The 19,155-nt window shown below is 46.7% G+C and overlaps 1 protein-coding gene across 2 annotated transcripts in view; it reads left to right on the top strand.

Annotated features, from left to right (window-relative positions):
- The window catches only part of LOC126425125 (arylalkylamine N-acetyltransferase 1-like), a 163,759-nt gene that overhangs the window by 50,298 nt on the left and 94,306 nt on the right, over positions 1–19,155 (top strand). Inside the window, exon 1 of one of the 2 annotated variants that reach the window (XM_050088068.1) lies at positions 6,142–6,273. The exons of the other annotated variant lie outside the window; for it this stretch is intronic. Within the exon in view, the coding sequence (XP_049944025.1) occupies positions 6,154–6,273 (120 nt within the window). The 5' untranslated portion in view covers positions 6,142–6,153. Of the gene's footprint in view, positions 1–6,141; positions 6,274–19,155 lie in introns of those variants that run through there. 2 annotated transcript variants of the gene reach the window in all.

Below are 19,155 nucleotides of genomic sequence, written 5' to 3'. Positions count from 1 at the left end.
AAAACATCCCCTGGAATGCTGTTCATGAATGGCAGCACAACAGGTCGAATCACGAGAATGAAGAGCACATTTGCAGTCAGGGTTCTTCTGATCGAGAAGGCCATGGCAACATGTCGAGACTATAGAGAATATTGGGCTACAACAGTGGTATGTGGGCGAGCGTTATCCTGTTGGAAAACATCCCCTGGAATGCTGTTCATGAATGGCAGCACAACAGGTCGAATCACGAGAATGAAGAGCACATTTGCAGTCAGGGTTCTTCTGATCGAGAAGGCCAAGGCAACATGTCGAGACTATAGAGAATATTGGGCTACAACAGTGGTATGTGGGCGAGCGTTATCCTGTTGGAAAACATCCCCTGGAATGCTGTTCACGAATGGCATCACAACAGGTCGAGTCACCAGAGTGAAGGGCACATTTGCAGTCAGGGTGCATGAGATATCGACGAGAGTGCTCCTGCTGTTATACAAAGTCGCACCCCAGACCATAATTCCAGGTGTAGGTCCTGTGTGCCCAGCACACAGACAGGTTGGCTGCAGGCCCTCAACTGGCCCCCTTGTAACCAGCACACGGCCATCACTGGCTCTGAGGCAGAACCAGCTTTCATCAGAAAAAACAACGGACCTCCATTCCGACCTCAGTGAGTTGCAGGCGGCGATGGTTTGGAGTCAGTGGCTACAGGGCATCTCGCTCGGAGCTGTCCTTGAAGTAACAGAGTTGTCACTGTGGTGCCAACTGTTGGAGAAGCAGTACGATGCGCCACAAGCACATGCCCAATACGACGGTCTTCCCTCTCGTTAAGGCCACGTAGCCGTCTCCCCGTGATGGCCACTAGTCATGTACAGTTGTAAGCGTATGGGTTTGCTATTCTGTCATTCTGTGCAACGGATTAATCTGACATGTACCCTTTACCCTGTGGCTCCTGCAAGATGCAATTTCCACCCCCGCACTACTACAGAAGTCAGACAGACGCTCCTAACGTTCTAAAGAGAAATGCCTGAAAAACTTTCAGCAATAAATTTCTGGAGTCGTCCGCTGTAAGGAAATGACACAAAAGATTCACAAAATTTCTTATGTAACTATTGGGATACTTGGGTACTGGAACAGTGCTAGTTAGTGTAAGAAAAACATGAAACTAACGAAAATTATTATTTACTTTGCCAAAATTCTGATAAATCAAAATGGCACTTTTAATTATGAACTTAACACGTTATTTCCTGGTTCTTTTAGGAATGTGAAGTTACCTCTCAAGGATAGGATTCGCTAATGAAATTTCTATACAAAGTTTAAGATTGTTATTGACTTGGCAGAATGGCTGAGAGCTGAGCCTACAGAACTTGAATAATTATCCGTTAGAATGTTGCTAGGTACGGTCGAGGCTGTTGCGTGTGAAATGCAGTGAAGTGTACTGTTGTGGAGGAAATATGGGGCTCGCAGTAGCTGTAGCGCACAATACCGTAAGCTGCGATGACTGCTGTCTGCGTCGTTCGCTGCTGATAAATAAGATAACTCTCTTTCTATCTGGATTGACCTTCGCCAATCAAACTCTCATTGCACCTTGATGAAGTCAAGGACTCCTATTCGCCCCTGGTCTAACTATTGGCATGGTACATTGGTCAGATAACCAGTCCACCACAATGCCACTCAAAAATTCGCTCGCAGGCGTTTAACTATAACTCCGTCCGTTCACTCCGCACAATAAGTGTGGCGGTGAACACAGTGAATAACGCTTAATCGAAAGGACTCAATATAGAGTCGCACTCCGATTCGCTCTCGACAGAGGTGCTCTCCCAGTGAAGTACTGAGGAGAGACTTGTTCCTCGCTCTTTGAGTGCACATACGATGGCGCACGCTCTCGTTATGAGCTCTCGCTCCAAGAGTGACAACAGAACGGCCCCTCTCCATGCCAGATGTGAAGGGATATATGTTTCGGTCTCTTCCATTAGTCCTTCCTCTCAAGGCGTCAGAAATATCGTCTGCCAATCAGCATTGCTCTTCTAAAACGGGAGAATGACGTTTCGTTTAAGGCGACCAATCCGGAAATCTGTAGTATCGGCGTTTGGCGTTTGCTGTCTCCCTGTGAAAATCTCTGAAACTGCGTGCTATGTGTAAAGAATGCGTAGGCTGGCCGCTCCCACACAATGTAGCGGAATTTGCTTTTAAGCCGAACACGGGGTCGTCCTTTCACTTGGACAAACGCTGTCTTCTCTACAGGCAGTCACCGGCCGATGAAGATGGGTTTGGACCGGCCTCCTGGCGTGCGGTTGCGTCTCTCGAACTAAAAGCTCCTGTGACCATCGTGTCTGGAATGTATGTGTGTATGCCAGCCTCGAATGTTTCAACCACGGTGCGCACTTGCGATTTATTAGTTATTTGCATATCGTTTACGTGAATTCATACAACATTGACTTTATCTTATCGAGTTCGGGTTCGAATCAAGCGTCTTGATGTGCGGAATATGATTGTGAGGGCGGAACATGTAAGCAATAAAAGTCAGGAGACCACGACGTCTTACACAGTGTCTACACCAGTCTTTCTCCAGTATCGCAGAAGGAACATTCGGCTTCTGATAGTGCTATTACACGACCTAGTTGAAACTCTATGAGGTGTTGATGATGGCGTCATAGTGCTCTTAAAGACTTTCTTGGTTAACATCAACTCACTAATCCACAATGAGATTTTTCACTCTGCAGCGGAGTGTGCGCTGATTTGAAACTTCTTGGCAGATTAAAACTGTGTGCCGGACCGATACTCGAACTCTGGATCTTTGCCTTTCGCGGGCAAGCACTCTACAATCTGAGCTACCCAAGCACGACTCACGCCCCGTCCTCACAGCTTTACTTCTGCCAGTACCTCGTCTCCTACCTTCCAAGCTTCACAGAAGCTCTCCAGCGAACCTTGCAGAACTAGCACTCCTGGAAGAAAGGATATTGCGGAGACAAGGCTTAGTCACAGCCTGGCGGATGTTTCCAGTTTTAATCCGCCAGGAAGTTTCAAATCAGCGCTCACTCCAATGCAGAGTGAAAATCTCATTCTGGAAATATCCCCAGACTGTCTGTACGACTCACGCCCCGTCCTCACAGCTTTACTTCTGCCAGTACCTCGTCTCCTACCTTCCAAGCTTCACAGAAGCTCTCCAGCGAACCTTGCAGAACTAGCACTCCTGGAAGAAAGGATATTGCGGAGACAAGGCTTAGTCACAGCCTGGCGGATGTTTCAAGTTTTAATCTGCCAGGAAGCTTCATATCAGCGCACACTCCGCTGCAGAGTGAAAATCTCATTCTGGAAACATCCCCCAGGCTGTGGCTAAGCCATGTCTCCGCAGTATCCTTTCTTTCAGGAGTGCTAGTTCTGCAAGGTTCGCAGGAGAGCATCTGTGACGTTTGGAAGGTAGGAGACAGGGTACTGGCAGAAGTAAAGCTGTGAGGACGGGGCGTGAGTCGTGCTTGGGTAGCTCAGATGGTGGAGCGCTTGCCCGCGAAAGGCAAAGGTCCTGAGTTCGAGTCTCGGTCCGGCACACATTTTTAATCTACCAGGAAGTATCAACTCACTACTTTCAATCTCAAAGGTAACGCACGCTTGCGACTGTTGCAGCGCATATTTACAGCAGACTTGATGTGCATCCTCATAGATACGACTGGCGAGAAATCTGAATAGACGTCATCTTTCATACGTAAAAACACGCTTACCAACTTTCGTTTATCTCGCACAACTCCTTCTTGGTTTTGGAATCTTTTTTTCCATCAGTGTATTTAAGAGTTCAAAGTTGCCTCTTCCAATTCCCCTCCGCCCCCCCCCCCCTCCATCCCTTTGAGAAGAGGCTGCAGGGGGGGGGGGGGGGGAATCAACACTTTCACCCGATAGCATTTTTAGAAATATTCGACGCCTATTTTTCTGTTTTTTAATCTGATGCGTAATTTTTGAGATATCTCGTTGTCTCGAGATGTAAAGCTCACCAGGTATGTGCTTCTGAGATAGTCAGATTCCTCGGTTCGTTTAATATTGGAATACTGTTTGAGGCATAGGGTGTAAGTGCCACTCTGAAATGGAGATCTTCGTACATCCATATTTAAACTGGATGATGGGAGGACTTCAGCTCGTGCAATTTTTATTAAAAATGAAACTCCTCCAGCTCTACTTAAGATTTCATATTTATTTGGCTACTAATTTCGACGTTGCGTCAACGCCATCTTCAGGCCCGTACACTTTGATGATATCAATTGTGTGTGGCTGAGTACTGAGTAGTAACTAATGTTAGTTACTGCCCGCCATCCATGTGGAGCACGTGTTGGTCTCACAACAGGTTTCTAGCACTCAGCGACACACAACTGATACCGAAGTGTTCGGGCCTGAAGATGGCGTTGACGCAATGTCGAAACTACAGGATGGCGCACGAAATGTGTTACCATTCGTTTCTTTCGCAATTTACGACGCACATTAGATATCCCGCTTGGATGCCTACAGCAGTACCAGCAGAGCTTGGAAAAACAAATGAGTTACGAAATGACGTGTAATTCACGGTACTGCCGCTAGGAGACTAGTAAGCAGCAATGGCTGACAATGGAAGACTGACGACACAGCAACGATCGGCAATTGTGTTACTTTTTCATGAAACGAAAAGCCTTGTTGTGACTCAGAGGATTTTTCGACAACAGTTTAACATATGATGGGTCCCTTGCAAGAAGACCATCCACAGGTTGTACGATGAATCTGTACAGGAAGGAACAGTATCGGAAGCGAAGCGACCTCTACCTAAGCCTGTTTGTTTGCCGGAGAATATTAAAGCGGTACGAGTTGTTGTACAAAGAAGTCCCGGGAAATCGTGTAGAAAGGCATCAGTGCAACTGGGAATATCCAGACGCTCCGTTCAACGCATGCTTAAAAGTGACCTCCATATGTACCGATACAAGATGACCTGTGCACAGAAGCTCACTGAAGAACACAAGCAGCAGAGACTACTGTTTGCTCAGTGGGCGGAGGATAGGGAAGAAACTCTCAACAACTTTTGGTTTTCAGACGAGGTGCATTTTCATTTAGTCGGTGTGGTTAGCAAACAAAATGTACGCTTTTGAGCCACTGAAAACCCACAAGTGCTTCATGAACGACAACATTATGCTCCGAGGATTACAGCGTGGGCAGCAATTTCCAGTCACGGACTTATTGGACCCTTTTTCTTTGAAGAAACTGTGAACAGCGAGCGTTATTTGAGCAATAGCTTCGTTCCACAGCTTCTTGCTACTGCCTTGCCCTTCAACACGCAGTGGTTCATGCAAGATGGAGCAAGGTCACATACTGCAAACACTGTGTTGGAGTATTTACACAAGCATTTCGACATGCGGATAATTTCACTCAGGTTTCCAGGTCGCTTCAATGACGGACAAAATTGGCCCCCAATAGTCCAGACCTCAATCCATGTGATTTTTTTCTTTCGGGGTACCTAAAGTAAAAAATTTTCTCGAAACGTCCACGTGATTTAATGGAGCTCAGAAGACTTATTCTTAAAGCTTGCAGTGACATTACGGAAGACATGTGCCGTAAAGTTCAGTGTTCGTTTGAAGGAAGTTAGGAAACGAAATGATGGACATATTGAGCATGTGCTGAGTTAGAACAAATCTCCATGGGCGGCTCTTCATTTTTGTATATGTTCCTTTCAGATTGTATTGACAATAAAGTTTATATTCAAAAACAAAATGGTAACACATTTCGTGCGCCACCCTGTAGGAGCCAAATAAATATGAAATCTTAAGTACAGCTGGAAAAGTTTCATCCTTAATAAAAACTGAAATGAAGAGGATGGTAATGGAGACAAAGTCTCATCAAAATTAAAGCTGGTCGGCAGTGCAACATTATCGCAGCACGATCTCCTGGCGTTTTTTCTGTACGTTTGTCTCTAAACCCCTACGAGCTGTGACGTAAATTATGGTCATTGCCAGTATAATTTTGAGTAACACAGGTTGGATATTCGTTTCGTACGTGCAAGTAGACGTCCCGCTCTTTTTAAAACGGCACACCTCTGCACATTGGCTTTCGTCATGGCCACCGGTATCAGCGGCGATACCGCATCTCGGCAGCTTTATCTGCCCCTTCCGCTCGTGGCCCCGTTCTCTACACCAGCTGCGACTTTTCGCACTGCCAGTAGCCCAGCGCTCTGCCATGTCTCCGTACGGAAGGATCCTTGGGTGCTGCGGAGGGTCTTCTAGCTGGCAGCCTAAGGAGAAGACGCTGCCCGACGGAGAGCCCAAGGCGTGGAATGGAGCCAACGAGGGCATAACCGTGAGTGTGTGGAATCACAGTTGATTACCATACCTAGCTGCACGTGTCCGTTGTAGCTAGCCAGCCGGCCGGCGTGACCGAGCAGTTCTAGGCGCTTCAGTCTGGAACCACGCGACCGCTAGGTCGCAGGTTCGAATCCTGCCTCGGGCATGGATGTGTGTGATGTCCTTAGGTTAGTTAGGTTTAAGTAGTTCTAAGTTCTAGGGGACTGATGACCTCAGATGTTAAGTCCCATAGTGCTCAGAGCCATTTGAACCATTTTGTAGCTAGCCACTAGTTCGACGCAGACGTGATTCAACGATTCTGGCAGAACCGCCGAACTTTCCTCCAGTTCTTCTACAATTTGCAAATGTTTCTACGCAGATTTAGCGAATTTTATAATTTTGTAAGTTACTTTTTAAAAATTAAGCACATCGAAATTGAGATTTCATACGAGAATTAGATGGATTTAGCACAACTATTGTCTGGTAAACTTAAGAGTTCCGATTCCTTAGCAAGTGATAGCCTTAAATTCGCTCTAAACAGCAAAATACCTTATACATGAGTCAGATCTACTCCCAGCGGTATTATCGGTACCACAAGCTTGAACAATGCAAAAAATGGTTCAAATGGCTCTGAGCACTATGGGACTTAACTGCTTCGGTCATCAGTCCTCTAGAACTTAGAACTACTTAAACCTAACTAACCTAAGGACATCACAGACATCCATACCCGAGGCAGGATTCGAACCTGCGGCCGTAGCGGTCGCGCAGTTCCAGACTGTAGCGCCTTGAACCTCTCGGCCACTCCGGCCGGCTTGAATAATGCAGCCGATGATAAATTATAGAGCATACGTTTATTTACACGACGGTTTAGCTTGATGGTAGACGAACAGAGGGTAGCACTCTGTAGGCAAAACGATTAACAACAGCTTCTTGGATTCTTTCTTGTTTTCACAGCAGATCATATCAACCGAAACTTGGGAGCGGCAATAGTACTGGTTGGAGGGTGTAACATGTCGTTTCACTAAAGAATAACTGTTTAGTGACGTTTCCACTTCCAGGATGTTAGACACTTTTTAGTAATACTGAAAGGAAGGCCCATATTACGAATTTAATGCATTGTTATTTACGTGATTCTGTTGCTGGACTCGTGTTCTTTTCGGGGATATGACGGTCAGGGATACTTCCTGCACTAAGAAATCAAAAGTTCTAGTGTTCATTCGGTCGCTATCTACGAAATGAAAAGTTTACACACTGTTACCATCTATATAAGGAAATGTTTCACTCGACTGATTAAGAAAATTTACAGCCATCAGCCTCCAACCTTTAGCTCTGTACACAACAGGACTGCTCTTTACAACAACTAAAACAGAACTGCTTCTTAGAGCTCTTCCCGCCAAAGTGCGAGAGAGGACAAATATTCCGTATAAAGGCAAAAAAGAAAATTATTTACATTTGTGGTAAAGATCCTGTTTAAATCAACTAATATTTTTAAGGAACTTAGCGAAAATATTTAACGTCAAAATTTCTAAATTATCCTAATGGCGTGAGATGTCAAAAGCGATACATGAATGATGGAGTTTTGGAGATTATAGTTTTATATGAGCTTCTTCTCTCTCAAATGAAAATATCGATATATATCCGTATTAGGGAGCTCATAATGTGTATTAGGACTGATTACATCGCAAGGGGGAACGTAAATTACACATCACCTCCACATATTCTTCGTTTCCTCCACCGTCACGTCTTTCTCAAATCATCACTCAGCAGAAACTGGCAAAACTCGGAAGCCTTCGATTAAATAACATATTTACTTCAGCACCTGCCTGCCTTTGAGACCCTACATACTGCAACAGAGTTCTGAAAGTACAGAACTGGATTACCTGTACTTTTTCGGGGTTTAAAAGTTAGCCCATTTGTGCCAAACCAGTTAGTAACACTAACGAAAACTGAATTTACTATTTGTATGGATGCTTGTTTGCACAGCTTCTAATATAACCTCTTTTAATAGCTAGCAACGTTGAAATTAAAATAATGTTTGGCAACTCTTACTCCATTAGTGAACTGGTTCGTCTGAAGGCTTTCCAGTACCTCGAGAGGAAATAAAAAAATAAATAGACTACCAGTCAAAAGTTTTTGATTACCATTCATAAAAACCATACACTTTATCACATTGTACAAACACATCGACCAAACTAAACAGACGAACAAAATAAATATTTTCTCCCTCTAGCGCTAAGTAGAACAAAATATAGTTTATATTGCAGTGTCTTCAAAGTACCGACCCTTTGCCCCCAGAACAGCTGCATAAACTCTTGGCATTTTGGAAATATGATTTTGTGTGTTTTAGCAGATATTGCAGTCCGACATGTCTGTAAATTACTCCATAGATCTTCAACATTAGATGACGTTGGTTTTCTGCCCTCCATGTAAAATTCACCTCGTAAGAGTTCAGCCCGATTTAGGTCAGATGACTGACTTGGTCAAGTGAAGTTCTTCAGTTCCCCTCACTTCTCCTTTTCTACTGACATAACTTCTGCACAATTTAGAAGCATGTTTGCGCTCATTGTCCTGTTGCAGAACAAACTCATGACTAATATGACACTTGCCTGAATGGCAACCCATAAATGAAGGTTTATTTTTGCTACCTATGTAGCAGAAGTCCTTAACTTTTTCTATTTCGTGACCCCAATACTGATGTTAAGTTTCTTGGTATTCCCATTTCTGCTCTTCTCATTATTGTTGTCTTCCTTCGATTGACCCTCAGTCAATATTCTCTACTCATTAGACTGTTCATTCCACTCAGCACCTCCTATAATTCTTCTTTACTTTCACTCAGGACAGCAACGTGATCAGCGAATAATCACTGATATTCTTTTACCGTGAATTTTAATCGCATGCTTGAACCTTTCTTTTCTGTCCCTCAATCTTTCTTCGTTGTACAAATTGAACAGTAGGGGCGAAATACTACACCATTAGCTTACACCCTTTTTACTCGTAGCATTTCTATCCTGGTCTTCTAGTCAAAAATTGTTCAAATGGCTCTGAGCACTATGGGACTTAACTTCTGAGGTCATCAGTCCCCTAGAACTTAGAACTACTTAAATCTAACTAACCTAAGGACATCACACACATCCATGTCCGAGGCAGGATTCGAACCTGCGACCGTAGCGGTCTCGCAGTTCCAGACTGAAGCGCCTAGAACCGCTCGGCAACTTCGGCCGGAGGTCTTCTAGTGTTATCTTTCCCTCTTCGTTCTTGTACGTATTAAATATTACCCTTCTTTTCCCATACCTTAATCCTATTTACTCGGAATTTCGAACATCTTGCACCATTTTACATCATCGAACGCTTCTTTCCAGGTTGACATATCGAACGACCGTGTCTTGTTTTTCCTTCACTCTTGTTTCCATTACCAAACGCAACGCCAGAACTGTCTCTGTGATGCCTTAACCTTTCCTAAAGCCAAACTGATCTTCATACAACAAATTCTCAGTTTTCTTCTCCATTCTTCTGTATATTACTCTTGTGAGCAACTTGGATGCATGAGCTGTTAAGCTGATTGTGCTATAATTCTTGAATTTGTCGGCTCTTGCTATCTTCTGACTCGAGTGGGTGATAACGAATGTAAGTGCAGCTATTTTTATGTGTTGTACCGTAATATGTACACAAATTAGGAAGGTGGTTCCTTTTACTCTGCATCGAACTGTCTCTCCACAAACACGTCACAAAAATTACGACCTGATTTTTCTGCATGGCCGTAATTGCACCACTAAGTGAACTAGCACCTGTCAGCATAGACTACCCGTTTTGCGTCTTGCACCCACTCTTCAACACCTGACCTGATACCGAGAGGAAAATAAGCTGTAACTGCTTTCTCTTGCCACAAGCACTAGGACGTTACAACCAGCCCCAAAACATACTAACCCTAATAGCTATAACTCTTAGTCTGCAAATGAATTAAATACTGATGTAAAGTCGTTCAGCCAATAAAATATCTACAGATTAAAACCGTGTGCCCGACCGAGACTCGAACTCGGGACCTTTGCCTTTCGCGGGCAAGTGCTCTACCAACTGAGCTACCGAAGCACGACTCACGCCCGGTGCTCACAGCTTTACTTCTGCCAGTACCTCGTCTCCTACCTTCCAAACATTACAGAAGCTCTCCTGCGAACCTTGCAGAACTAGCACTCCTGAAAGAAAGGATATTGCGGAGACATGGCATAGCCACAGCCTGGGGGATGTTTCCAGAATGAGATTTTCACTCTGCAGCGGAGTGTGCGCTGATATGAAACTTCCTGACAGATTAAAACCGTGTGCCCGACCGAGACTCGAACTCGGGACCTTTGCCTTTCGCGGGCAAGTGCTCTACCAACTGAGCTACCGAAGCACGACTCACGCCCGGTACTCACAGCTTTACTTCTGCCAGTACCTCGTCTCCTACCTTCCAAACTTTACAGAAGCTCTCCTGCGAACCTTGTAGAACTAGCGCTCCTGAAAGAAAGGATATTGCGGAGACATGGCATAGCCACAGCCTGGGGGATATTTCCAGAATGAGATTTTGACTCTGCAGCGGAGTGTGCGCTGATATGAAACTTCCTGGCAGATTAAAACTGTGTGCCCGACCGAGACTCGAACTCGGGAGTTCGAGTATCGGTCGGGCACACGGTTTTAATCTGCCAGGAAGTTTCATATCAGCGCACACTCCGCCGCAGAGTGAAAATCTCATTCTGAAAATATCTACAGTTATACACGTTACGCCCTGTATATTAGCTACCTCTTTTAGGAAGCTACGCTCTCGGAGCTTTAACAGTAGACCATACCGTGACTCAGAACACCTCTCCTACAGTACATGACACAGACGTTGGCTAAGCATGTGTGTGACGCTTTTGCGCTTACTAAATGAACCTGTAACGAAACGTGCTGCTCTTACATCGATATTCTCTGTTTCCTGTATTTTTCCCACCTTGTAGTGATCTCAGTGTGAAGAGCAATATTCGAGTATTGGTCGAATGGAGTGTTTTGTAAGCTACTCCCTTCGTTGCTAAACTACATGTCCTGAGGATTCTTCCAATGAATATCAGTGTCACATCTACCTTACCAGAGATTAATTTTATGTGGTCGTGCCGCTTCAGATTGCTCAGAACGCATACGACCAGATATTTTATGGAAGTATGCTGATGAGCCAAAACATTATGACCAGGTGCTTAATAGCTTCTTTGTCCATCTTAGGAAAGAAATAGGTGACCTTTCTGCGTGTCAGGGATCCGACAGCTTGTTGGTAGGTTTGTGGAGGTATGAGGCATTAGATGTCTACGCACAGGTCACGTAATTGGCGTACATGACGGACAGGTAATTTGGGTACTCGCTGATGGCGCCCGATAGCGATCCAGACGGGTTCAATAGGATTTACGTCCGGCGAATTTGTTCGCCGAGACATCAAGATGATGTCCTCCATCCGCTGTAACACGGTTCTGGCTCCAAGGCACAGACAATCATGCTACTGCCGCGCGGGATTAGGCGCGCGGTCTGGGGCGCTGCAGTCATGGACTATGAGGCTGGTCCCGGCGGAGGTTCGAGTCCTCCCTCGGGCATGGGTGTGTGTGTTCGTCCCTAGGATAATTTAGGTTAAGTAGTGTGTAAGCTTAGGGACTGATGACCTCACTAGTTAAGTCCCATAGGCCGGCCGGTGTGGCCGTGCGGTTAAAGGCGCTTCAGTCTGGAACCGCGTGACCGCTACGGTCGCAGGTTCGAATCCTGCCTCGGGCATGGATGTGTGTGATGTCCTTAGGTTAGTTAGGTTTAATTAGTTCTAAGTTCTAGGCGACTGATGACCTCAGAAGTTAAGTCGCATAGTGCTCAGAGCCATTTGAACCATTTAAGTCCCATAAGATTTCACACACGTCTGAACATCGGCCGTAGCAATAGCGCGGTTCCGGACTGAAGCTCCTAGAACCGCTCGGTCACAGCGGCCGGCCACTCGCAGACAGAGCAGGGTAAAAGCGATTGTCTATACGCCTCAGTATGAGCGCTAATTACTCTAATTTTATCTTCGTGGCCCTTACGCGCAATGCATGTTGGCGGCAATAGAATCGTGCGGCAGTCACCTTGAAAACCCGATTCTCTAAATTTTCTGAATAGCGTTTCTCGAAAAAAAAAAAAAAAAGTCCCCTTCCCTCCAGGGAGTCCCATCTGAATTTCCGAACTTACGTGTTGCTGGAACCTATCTGTACGAAATGTAGCAGCCCACACCTGAACTGGTTCGATGCCTTCCTTCAAGCCGATGTTCAATGGTGTGTGAAATCTTATGGGACTTAACTGCTAAGGTCATCAGTCCCCTAAGCTTACACACTACTTAACCTAAATTATCCTAAGGACAAACACACAAACCCATGCCCGAGTGAGGACTCGAACCTCTGCCGGGACCAGCCGCACAGCCCATGATTGCAGCGCATTTGGACCGCACGGCTAATCCCGCGCGGCTCTTTCAAGTCGACTTGGTACGGATCCAAAACACTCGAGCATAACTCAAGAGCAGCTCGCACCAGCGTGCTGTATGCATTCTCCTTTAGAGATGAATCATACTTTCCTAAATCGTTCGCTACAGTACCTAGCCTACGCTGACATGTAGCATTACTCGCACGAAACACTGCTGTGCTAGGCGAAGCCTATCAACAACTGGAAAAAGGTGCAAGGGACCTTGGCCTGACAGTCAATGTCGAAAAGACCAAGCATATGGCAATGACCAACCAACAAAACCTACCAAATCTAAGGATAGCCGACAGGGAGTTTGTAAGGGTGAGAGACTTCAAGTACCTTGTGTCGATTATCACTGACTCAAATGACATTGGCAGTGAGGTGAAAGCCAGAATAGCAGCAGGTAACAGATGCTACTTTACCGCAGTACCCATGCTTAGGAGTTCGCTTCTATCACAAAAAGCCAAAATCCTCATTTACAAAACAATTATAAGACCAGTTGTTATGTATGGTGCCGAAACGTGGACCAAGACTGTAAATGAGGAAAGGATCCTTAGCATATGAGTAAGAAAAGTGCTACGTAAAATATATGGCCCAATATATGATCAAGAAGGTTGCCGCATTCGTACGAATGCAGAACAACACCTTTCTGAAGAACCTGACATTGTCACCACCATTAAAAATAAGAAGACTGCGGTGGGCAGGGCAGGTGGTCAGAATGGAAGAAGACAGAGCATGCAAGAGGATTTGTGATGGCAAGGCTGGATGCAGACGGCGGAACGGACGCCTCAGAAAGAGATGGGTAGATGGAGTTGAAGAAGACATGAAAAGCTGGGTGTCAGAGGATGGTGCCGGAAAGTCATGGATCGGACAGAATGGCAGGATATTGTGATGCAGGCCAAGGCCCTTCAAGGGCTCTAGAGCCGAGGAGTAAAGTAAGTGAAATATACACTACTGGCCATTAAAGTTGCTACACCAAGAAGAAATGCAGATGGTAAAAGGGGATTCATTGGACAAATATATTATACTAGAACTGACAAGTGATTACATTTTCACGCAGTTTGGGTACATAGATCCTGTGAAATCAGTACCCAGAACAACCATCTCTGGCCGTAATAACGGCCTTGATACGCCTGGGCATTGAGTCAAACAGAGCTTGGATGGCGTGTACAGGTACAGCTGCCTATGCAGCTTCAATACGATACCACAGTTCATCAAGAGTAGTAACGGGTGTATTGTGACGAGCCAGTTGCTCGGCCACCATTGACCTCACGTTTTCAATTGGTGAGAGATCTGGAGAAAGTGCTAGCTAGGGCAACAGTTGAACATTTTCTGTATCGAGAGAGGCCCGGACATGACCTGAAACATGCGGTCGTGCATTATCCTGCTGAAATGTAGGGTTTTGAAGGGATCGAATGAAGCGTAGAGCCACGGGTCGCAACACATCTGAAATGTAACGTCCACTGTTCAAAGTGCCGTCAACGCGAACAAGAGGTGACCGAGACGTGTAACTAATAGCACCCCATACCATCACGCCGGGTAATACGCCAGTATGGCGATGACGAATACACGCTTCCAATTTGCGTTCACCGCGATGTCGCCAAACACAGATGCGACCATCATGATGCTGTAAACAGAACCTGGATTCATCCGAAAAAATGACGTTTTGCCATTCGTGCACCTAGGTTCGTCGTAGAGTACACCATCGCAGGCGCTCCTGTCTGTGATGTAGCGTCATGGGTAACCGCAGCCGTGGTCCCAGAGCTGATAGTCCATGCTGCTGCAAACGTCATCGAACTGTTCGTGCAGATGGTCGTTGTCTTGCAAAACGTCACCATCTGTTGACTCAGGGACCGAGACGTGGCTGCACGATCCGTTACAGGCATGCGGATAAGATGCCTGTCATCTCGACTGCTGGTGATACGAGGCCATTGGGATCAAGCACGGCGTTCCATATTACCCTCCTGAACCCACTGAATCCATATTCTGCTAAGAGTCATTGGATATCGACCATCGCGAGCAGCAACGTCGCGATACGATAAACCGCAATGGCGATAGGCTACAATCCGACCTTTATCAAAGTCGGAAACATGATGGTACACATTTCTCCTCCTTACACGAGGCATCACAACAACGTTTCACCAGGCAACGCCTGCTGTTAGTGTATGAGAAATCGGTTGGAAACTTTCCTCATGTCAGCACGTTGTAGGTGTCGCCACCGGCGCCAAACTTGTGTGTATGCTCTGAAAAGCTAATCATTTGCATATCACACCAACTTCTTCCTGTCAGTTAAATTTCGCGTCTGTAGCACGTCATCTTCGTGGTGTAGCAATTTTAATGGCCGGTAGTGTACTTTCCTAAAATTTCGTCAATAAACCGAAGTCGTCAGTTCACCTTCCATACCACAGTCCTCACACGCTCGTTTCATCTCACATCGCCGGCCTCGGTGGCCGTGCGGTTCTAGGCCCTTCAGTCCGGAACCGCGCGACTGCTACGGTCACAGGTTCGAATCCTGCCTCGGGCATGGATGTGTGTGATGTCCTTAGGTTAGTTAGGTCTAAGTAGATCGAAGTTCTAGGGGACTGATGACCTCAGATGTTAAGTCTCATAGTGCTCAGAGCCATTTGAACTATCTCACACCGCTTGCGACTTCTCTGGGCAGATCCCCATCATCCGCGAAAAGCCTTGTGCAACTTCCGACGTTACGTATTAAGTAGAAAGTAATGGACCTGTAACACTACTTTGGGTACTCCCGAAGTAATTTTTTCGTCTGAAGACTCTTCTCTATTCAGAATGACATGCTGTGGTCTGATATTCCATACGGTCGTATTTTATTCATTACGTGGCAGCGCGGAGCTGTACCTAATGCCTTCCGGACGTCAAGCAACACGGCATCTACCTGGGCGCCTGTATCTGCAGCTCTCTGGTTCTCGCCGGCGAACAGAGCGAGCTGCGATTCACACGATCATCTTTTCCAGAAATGTTCAAATGGTTCAAATGGCTCTGAGCCCTATGGGACTTAACTTCTAAAGTCATCAGTCTCCTAGAACTTAGAACTACTTAAACCTAACTAACCTAAGGACGTCACACACACCCATACCCGAAGCAGGATTCGAACCTGCGACAGGAGCGGTCACGCGGTTCCAGACTGTAGCGCCTAGAACCGCTCGGCCACCTCGGCCGGCTCCAGAAATGTGATAATATGTCAGTTTAAAACATGTTCCAAAATTTTACGATAGGCACACGTCAGAGGTATAGACCTATAATTTTTTGCGTCTTTTGGACGCCCCTCTTTCAAAACTGGAATGACCTGTTCCTTTTTCCAATCATTCGGTGCGTTTCACTCCTCCAGAGGCCTGGGCTTACACGGCTCCTTAAAGAGGGGCAAACCACTTCGCATACACTGTGCAGAATCAAACTGGTATCTCGTTGAGCGATTTCAGTTGTTTTTCTATCTCTTGGCTACTTCTTTACACTGAAGCGTCGAAGAAACTGGTACAGACACGCGTTTTCAAATACAGAGAGATGTAAACAGGCAGAATACGGCGCTGCGGTCGGCAACGCCTACACTCCTGGAAATTGAAATAAGAACACCGTGAATTCATTGTCCCAGCAAGGGGAAACTTTATTGACACATTCCTGGGGTCAGATACATCACATGATCACACTGACAGAACCACAGGCACATAGACACAGGCAACAGAGCATGCACAATGTCGGCACTAGTACAGTGTATATCCACCTTTCGCAGCAATGCAGGCTGCTATTCTCCCATGGAGACGATCGTAGAGATGCTGGATGTAGTCCTGTGGAACGACTTGCCATGCCATTTCCACCTGGCGCCTCAGTTGGACCAGCGTTCGTGCTGGACGTGCAGACCGCGTGAGACGACGCTTCATCCAGTCCCAAACATGCTCAATGGGGGACAGATCCGGAGATCTTGCTGGCCAGGGTAGTTGACTTACACCTTCTAGAGCACGTTGGGTGGCACGGGATACATGCGGACGTGCATTGTCCTGTTGGAACAGCAAGTTCCCTTGCCGGTCTAGGAATGGTAGAACGATGGGTTCGACGACGGTTTGGATGTACCGTGCACTATTCAGTGTCCCCTCGACGATCACCAGTGGTGTACGGCCAGTGTAGGAGATCGCTCCCCACACCATGATGCCGGGTGTTGGTCCTGTGTGCCTCAGTCGTATACAGTCCTGATTGTGGCGCTCACCTGCAAGGCGCCAAACACGCATACGACCATCATTGGCACCAAGGCAGAAGCGACTCTCATCGCTGAAGACGACACGTCTCCATTCGTCCCTCCATTCACGCCTGTCGCGACACCACTGGAGGCGGGCTGCACGATGTTGGGGCGTGAGCGGAAGACGGCCTAACGGTGTGCGGGACCGTAGCCCATCTTCATGGTTGCGAATGGTCCTCGCCGATACCCCAGGAGCAACAGTGTCCCTAATTTGCTGGGAAGTGGCGGTGCGGTCCCCTACGGCACTGCGTAGGATCCTACGGTCTTGGCGTGCATCCGTTAGTCGCTGCGGTCCGGTCCCAGGTCGACGGGCATGTGCACCTTCCGCCGACCACTGGCGACAACATCGATGTACTGTGGAGACCTCACGCCCCACGTGTTGAGCACTTCGGCGGTACGTCCACCCGGCCTCCCGCATGCCCACTATACGCCCTCGCTCAAAGTCCGTCAACTGCACATACGGTTCACGTCCACGCTGTCGCGGCATGCTACCAGTGTTAAAGAGTGCGATGGAGCTCCGTATGCCACGGCAAACTGGCTGACACTGACGGCGGCGGTGCACAAATGCTGCGCAGCTAGCGCCATTCGACGGCCAACACCGCGGTTCCTGGTGTGTCCGCTGTGCCGTGCGTGTGATCATTGCTTGTACAGCCCTCTCGCAGTGTCCGGAGCAAGTATGGTGGGTCTGACACACCGGTGTCAATGTGTTCTTTTTTCCATTTCCAGGAGTGTAGTTAAATTTGAAAACAGACCTGTAAATTGGCTGTATGAAAATTATTATAAGACATTATTCTTGTAAACAAACGCATTTAACGAATGATTTCGCCATATTGTCTTGTGCTTTGGAGTCGGTGAATTTGTACTCCACTATTCCACTACTGGTGATTCGAAAGTCCCGCCCGCAATTTGGCAGAAAAATGGCCGCCGTATCGCCCTGTTGGTCGCTCTCTCCCTATACAGGCTCTCTACCCGAGTCCACGAAGCAGCGCATTAGCGCTTTTGGGTACTCTGGAGGGGCGATGTGTTCAGCAAATGCGAAAGTAAAATTCTGTTTATCAACATGATAGAAAATTCTAAGCAGTTTTGATCTTACGTTAAAGAAATGGACCGAAGACGTCTGTCACTCACTCTATGACCATACTGGCGCTGTAAAAGAGGATGATACAGAAAATGAAGAAAGGCCGGTCGGAGTGTCCGAGCGGTTTTAGGCGCTACAGCCTGGAACCGCGAGAACGCTACGGTCGCAGGTTCGAATCCTGCCTCGAGCATGGATGTGTGTGATGTCCTTAGGTTAGTTAGGTTTCAGTAGTTTTAAGTTCTAGGGGACTGATGACCACAGATGTTAAGTCCCATAGTGCTCAGAGCCATTTTTGAACCAAAATGAAGAAATACTAAATGTCTCTTCGAAAACTGTTTCACAGAGGAAGAACGCGCTGTAGTCACTCATCTCAAGCGTAGCGTATACAACATAGTCACAGATAGGCTATGTACACTGAAGAGGCAAAGAAACTGGTACACGAGCGTAATATCATTTAGGACGCCCGGGAGCACGCACAAGTCCACAACACTACGTGGCTTGGACACGACTAATGTCTGAAGTAGTGCTGGAGGGAACTGACACCATGAATCCTGCAGGGCTGTTCGTAAATCCGTAAGAGAATGAGGGGTGGCGATCTCAACAGCACGTTGCAAAGCATCCCAGATATACTCAATAATGTTCATGTCTGGGGAGTCTGGTGGCGAGTGGTAGCCTTTAAACCCAGGAGAGTGTTCCTGGTGCCATTCTGTAGCAATTCTAGACGTGTGAGGAGTCGCATTGCCCTACTGTAGTCGCACAAGTCCGTCAGAGTGCACAATGGACAAGAATGGATACAGGTGGTCAGGCAGGATGTCCACGTACGTGTCACGGTGTCAGAGTCGTATCTAGACGTGTCAAGGTCCCATATCACTCCAACTGCACACGCCCCACACCATTACAGAGCTTCAACCAGGTTCAACAGTCCCCTGTTGACATGCAGCGTCCATGGATTCATGAGTTTGTCTCCATACCAGTTCACATTAATCCGCTCGATACAATTTGAAACGAGACTCCTCCTACTAGGCAACATGTTTCCAGTCATCAACAGTTCAATGTCGGTGTTGACAGCCCAGGCGAGGCGTAAAGCTTTGTGT

The sequence above is a fragment of the Schistocerca serialis genome, chromosome 10, assembly GCF_023864345.2.
Source record: "Schistocerca serialis cubense isolate TAMUIC-IGC-003099 chromosome 10, iqSchSeri2.2, whole genome shotgun sequence".
Lineage (NCBI taxonomy): Eukaryota > Metazoa > Arthropoda > Insecta > Orthoptera > Acrididae > Schistocerca > Schistocerca serialis.
This window is presented reverse-complemented; position numbering and strand designations above follow the sequence as displayed.